General features: G+C 33.4%; 1 protein-coding gene across 1 annotated transcript; it reads left to right on the forward strand.

The window, feature by feature from the left end:
• The first annotated feature begins 2,180 nt into the window (after positions 1–2,180).
• On the forward strand, positions 2,181–5,947 carry LOC110608053 (3-oxoacyl-[acyl-carrier-protein] reductase 4). The gene is made up of 11 exons (XM_021747270.2): positions 2,181–2,528; positions 2,751–2,893; positions 3,376–3,429; positions 3,825–3,905; positions 3,994–4,039; positions 4,120–4,214; positions 4,297–4,329; positions 4,846–4,980; positions 5,090–5,183; positions 5,371–5,453; positions 5,654–5,947. The coding sequence occupies exons 1-11, from the start codon at positions 2,363–2,365 to the stop codon at positions 5,684–5,686; spliced, it is 963 nt and encodes a 320-aa protein (XP_021602962.1). The 5' UTR covers positions 2,181–2,362; the 3' UTR covers positions 5,687–5,947.
• The last annotated feature ends 295 nt before the right edge of the window (positions 5,948–6,242 follow it).

Raw genomic sequence — 6,242 nt, forward strand, 5'->3', positions numbered from 1 at the left:
ATATAGATAAATATGATCTCTAATTATTATATAATAATTTTTAATACATAAAAAATATCAACTTAAAAACCTAAATTCTATTTATCTTCAGTCTCTTTAATAAATAGATATATAAATTATAATTTCATCTTATAAATTAATTAAAAGAAATAATAAATTAATAAAAAGTAAAGTGTAAATTTTTTAACTATAAAAACTAACAAACAAAATCATACATTATTGATTTATTAATACGTTTTCTTATTTATATATTTAAATATATTTTAATAACATAATTAGTTTAATAGTTAACTAAAAAGAAAAAAGAAAAAGCCATAAAAATAAAATAAAAAATATTTAAATTTAATATGATATTCATCATTTTCCTAAATATAAAATTATAAAAAGTAAATTTTATTTTCATTCATTTTTTAAAAAAGCGAGGAAATTAAGAAAATGAATTTTTTAAAAAAAACAAAAAGGAAATCTTAAATATGTAAAGGGAACGACTTTTTTATTTTAAAACTTATGTAGACTTTAAATTATTCAATTTAATTAATCAATTAATAATAAAATATTATTAAATATTTTTATTCATCTCATTATTCTCTATTTTTCCATATGTCATAAATGTATTATAAATATATAATTAAAATACTATTTAATTTATAATATAATGTTAATTCAAATTTCAATTCCCTTCTCAAGGTAGGTCAAAAGAGGAAGCCCCGGCTTTGAGTCAGGAAAACCTTCTGCGGATCGACTTTCCACCTTTGATTTCTCTTTTGGAAGAAAAATATTGAAATGACTGTTCAAAATTTCACCTGAGATTCACATGCGGCACAAACCCATTTTTGATCTATTGGTCCTAGCATCATAGGCGACCAAAAGTCAGGTATCATTCCCATTTTTCGAAGTTGGCTAAGAGCCCCTATCTAGGTGAGACTTCCAGTCTAGTGCAATTCCCGGGCTTGAAGTACACTCTTCAGATGACTTTCTTCAGGGTGCATGAGTAGTTCCAAGAGGCATAAAGCATAGGCTACATTTCGGCCTTTCATTAATCCCTTAATCCCTGAACCTACGTTGAGATTAGCTAATTCACTTCTGATCAATCTGCTTTTCTGAAGCAATTCAATATCTTTAAATTAAGCCTACGCCAAGTTCTTTCAGGGAAAGGTCCGCTCCAAATAAAAAGACTCCATCGCAGCAGACCACTGCTCAAACTTTTTAATCATGTAAATTTTATTGCATTAAAAAGTCTAAAAAAATTCAAGAGTAATACAACTCAAGAGATTATTACAATGATTTAAAACTAGATTCACAGCTCATTATTGAAAATGGTCCAAAAAACAAAACAAGTCCAACATATTTCAGAGCACCAATTAGACAATTTCATAAGAAAACGATAAGCACAGACACATACATCATGAAAGTACCAATATCATTTCGATGCATTCAAGTTCAGAGATAAAAAAGCACTATCAGACTTCTTAAAAGTTAGAGAATTGCAATACAGCCCCAGCGAGATGCCATCCATCCCTTGCATGTGAAAAAAACAATCCAAACACCACAAAGGACAGTCAATCGTAAACACTATACCAATGTTAGAAACAAATGAGCTAAACTCAATTACCCATCGCTACCGATTAACAGATTAAGAGTTGGTTTATGATATTTTCAGTTTCATATAATCATAAAGGAATTTTAATAGAGTAATTAACCTCTAACACCAAATTAATTATCGATTTCATTCTAAAAATATTATCGATAAAAATACCATCACATAACCCTTAACTAAAACTTAGAATCAACACAAGCAAAATGAGAAAAAACGAAACAGAACAAGAAACAACAAAACAGAAAAAGGAAAGGCCGGGCCATCAAACATCACTTGATGCCCGGCGCCAAACGAGTCACATGTCCCATTACTTACTTTTAAATTGAACTAAAAAGTTAAACTTAAATTTAATTTCAAAAATATAAATGTAAATATTTTAAAAATTTTCATTGGTTCTTTTTTTGGAAAGAAAAAGAGGTAGACTGGTTTCTATTTCCGAGTGTTAGTTGGGACAGGCCCAACGCTGGGTTTCCATCAGTTGTGTGAAATCTACAAGGTACCCTTAGAACTTTAAAATATCACGACTTTCCCATACATTTGCAATTGCGGTCCTGTGAACGGCCATTTCAAGCTCAATGGTTGCATGGTAAATAATCACAAAGCCAAATCCATTAATTAAGCAGAGTCACAGACGCTGACCTCGTTTCCTCTGTAGCGTTGCCAAAACAACAGTGTTCTCTGGCTGCTTCTCTTACTAACACCCTCCTCCTCTTCTCCACGCCTCCTTCCGCTTTCATTCTTCGGAGGCCCTTTGCAGCTCTCATCATGCCTGCTTCTGTTTCTGGATCCAACGTTGTTGCCTTCAAATCCGCCAATTTCGGAAGTTCTGGTTACCGCAGAGTTGGTCAGTTCCGTCAATGGTCTCCGATTACTACGGGAGTCAGGCAACTCCAACCTGGCATTGGACTAAAGTGTGGATCGACTTCCTCTGGTATTTTGTTTTTCTTATCTTCTATAGTTTTTTGAATTAGGATTTTAAATGAGAGTAATAGTTTTACTATCGTGTTGTTAACTTGGAATTTGCGGATCCGTCGAAGATTTTTAAAACTTTTGAGTGATGGTTCTAGCAAATTTCGTAACTAAAAACAACTCTATTTGTAGATAATTTGGCAATTATATATAGTTGATTCATTGATTGTGATTGCACACACAGGCATAAGAGCTCAGGTTGCTAATGCTGAAGCAGCAAGCGCCAAGGCAACTCACAAGGTGGAAGCGCCTGTTGTTGTAGTGACTGGAGCTTCTAGGGGTATTGGTAAAGCAATTGCCTTATCCTTGGGAAAAGCTGGTTGTAAGGTCAGTGAAGTTCCCTTATTTCAGAGCTCTTCGCTTTGGTGTTTTAGTTGAAATGCTTCTTACTCAACTGCATTGTTGCAGTGCCGGAAGTTAGTTATTTGTTTGTTTATTTATCTATGTACAAATAGGCATATGCAGAAGATCATCATCTCTATGCATTGTAAATTTGTAACTTTCAAATGTTTGAATTTTGAACGCCTTCTAATAATGTGGTGACAAATTATTTGCTAATGTGGAGTTATGCTTGCCATTGTGTTTTATTTGGTTTCTTGAAGATGGATTTAATACTGAATTTTCTAGCTGTTAGTTTTCTTATCTTCTGAATAGTTTTCTAAATCCTTCATTGCACATTTCCTATTATTAACTGTATTCTGAATATTGTAAAGTTTAGTGTGCATTTATTCATTTTTGTTTACTTCTTAATTCATTATTCGTAAAATCGATTTGTTTGCCAAGCCTAAAATTGAATTTTGCTATTACAGGTGTTGGTAAATTATGCCAGGTCATCAAAAGAGGCTGAGGAAGTTTCCAAAGAGGTGAATGACCATTCTTGAGAAGTTCATATGATTACCTGTGTAGGATTGGTTACAATCCTGGTCACTAGTCTATCCAAAAATATAAAAGAGCTTCCTTTATTCAATTTGTTGTTTCTTATTTAATCACAGATTTCTCATTCTGTTGTTTTTCCATGCCCTCCTTGTCTTAAGCTCGCTGAAAACTTCTCCACCGGAAGTTGAAGAATAAGGAAAAATGAAAAATAGCACTCGTGTATTCTGGATGAAATTGTTGTGGACCATAATTGACTGGCTTTTATTCATGTTGTTTGTTCTAGTTGTTGTACTTCCACAAAAAAGGGGAAAAATCTTATTCTTGCATATGCTGTTGACATCTCTCATATATATATATGACTTTCTATGAGTATAACTTGCAGATTGAGGCTTATGGTGGTCAGGCTCTCACTTTTGGGGGTGATGTTTCAAAAGAAGCTGATGTGGAATCAATGATGAAAACTGTGAGTGAATGTACCTTCTGTTGGTTTAATTTATGACATTAATTAATTATGGTGCGCTTCATGATTTGTTTCATTATTGGATCTGCAGGCTATTGATGCATGGGGAACAGTTGATGTACTAGTCAATAATGCAGGTGAAAACAGCTTACTCTATTTCTCATTATTTATTGCTTTCTTTTTGGTCGCCCTAATTTTTTTTTCACCTTGGTTTCAGGAATAACACGAGATACATTGTTGATGAGAATGAAGAAATCTCAGTGGCAGGAGGTTATTGATCTGAATCTCACAGGTGTATTCCTTTGCACACAGGTACTTGCATTAAGACCTACCTAATTGCTCTATTGGATATGTGAATTCTCTTACTTGATCTGAGGTAATGCATTCTTTGCAGGCAGCAGCCAAAATTATGATGAAGAAGAAAAAGGCAAGATCACAATTCACATGCCTATCTTAAGTTCATTAATCTTCCTTGTTCTTGGCAAATTAGGCTTTGATTTCTTCACTAAAACCCAATTAATATAGTACTGTGTCTTTCTCTTTGCATGTTTGTTTATTCCATTTTTTCATGCTGTCTTTCCTATTGTCAATTCTTCTTAAATAATTAGATTGATTTCGATTCTCTCTCCAAAGATAACTTACAAACTTTGGAACATTTCTCCAATTCCATGGTATTTCTCAATTGGTGTTTTAAGTGTGAAGGCAATGCACTCTTTGAGATTGGATCATTAACCCACTTAAAGCCAGTAATTTGCAGACATTAAACCAAAAAAAAAAAAAAGTGGAAATTCCTCAAAGTTAAGCTGAGCTAGAACTATTGACTTTTGTCTTTGCCTCTATTGATCTCTGTTTACAACATAATGCTCTCAACTCCTAATGTTATATGGGTTTCGTAGGGAAGGATCATTAACATATCACTCCTAATGTTATATGGGTTTCATAGGGAAGGATCATTAACATATCATCCGTTGTGGGTTTGGTTGGCAATGTTGGGCAAGCCAACTACAGTGCTGCAAAGGCAGGAGTTATTGGATTGACAAAGTCTGTTGCAAAGGAATATGCAAGCAGAAATATTAATGTGAGTTTTAATAACTTTAATCTTTGCATTTTGGTGTTTTGACACATTCCAGGATTTATGCAGTCGGTGCAACTTTATGTACATTAGCTCTAACGAATATATTTTCTAGGTAAATGCTGTTGCCCCTGGATTCATTGCATCTGATATGACAGCCAAACTTGGGTCCGATATTGAGAAGAAAATCTTGGAGTCAATCCCCTTAGGTGAATTACAAGATCATAAAATACAAAAATTTCTCATCATTTTTATTCTCATGACGAATCATTTCACTCATTTTAAGAATTTTTTGAAAGTCACATCAATCCTTCCTAGTTAGGATTTTCATGAGTTGAGAAAATTGAATGAAATATTTCGTAAAACAATTGACACTATCATTCATTATGCATTCAGGAAGGTATGGCCAGCCAGAGGAGGTTGCAGGATTGGTAGAATTCCTGGCTCTTAGTCCTGCTGCCAGCTATGTCACTGGACAGGTTTAGAATCTTTCTGTTACTCCTTGTATTTCTGAATATTTGACCAGTAGGATTATAGCCCAAAGTTCTTCCATTTAACTCTTTCTTGGGGTTGCCTTTATCATGCTAAGGCACTAAGCTTAGTACCAGCAATGGAGTGTATGAAGCCCATTCTTCATTTAATTTTCATGATCAATGAGTTATATGTTGTATTTTCGCAGGTGTTCACTATTGATGGAGGAATGGTTATGTGAGTTAGATGTCCTGCCTGGTTGAGCCTGAAATGGTTCTGCACTTCATCAGGATAGGCAGATTTTTTATTTTATTTTTATATTTTTTTCACGTGGGTATGACTAGCTTAGGCGGTTTTTGACTATGTACTTGTGTAATAAATTCATGCTTGAAGTTTTGATAGGATCTGCCGGAACCAAACAGATGTACAATAGTTGTCCTAAGCTTTCTTTTAGCAAACAGAAATGTAGATCTTTTTTTTTCTTAAAAAAAAAAATTATTTACATGGAGTTTGGTGTAAATTGATGGTATCGAAGTTGATTCTGATTTTTCCGCAATCCCAGTTGTTGGGATCTGGGAATTGGATATGTTCTGCACCTTTCGAACTGCTCACAAATTCTTTTATAATTCGGCATTACCTGAGAAATGTAGAAGTTTAAAATTATTAAAGTATATATTAAACACCAAGTTTAATTAAATTTCAGTGATTAGTTTTTGGATGCTACACATTTTTGTCTCTAGGTTTTGTTAAAATATACGTGTCCCTGTCAAAAATTTGAATTGAATTATTTTAAAAGA

The sequence above is a fragment of the Manihot esculenta genome, chromosome 16 (genome assembly GCF_001659605.2).
Source record: "Manihot esculenta cultivar AM560-2 chromosome 16, M.esculenta_v8, whole genome shotgun sequence".
Lineage (NCBI taxonomy): Eukaryota > Viridiplantae > Streptophyta > Magnoliopsida > Malpighiales > Euphorbiaceae > Manihot > Manihot esculenta.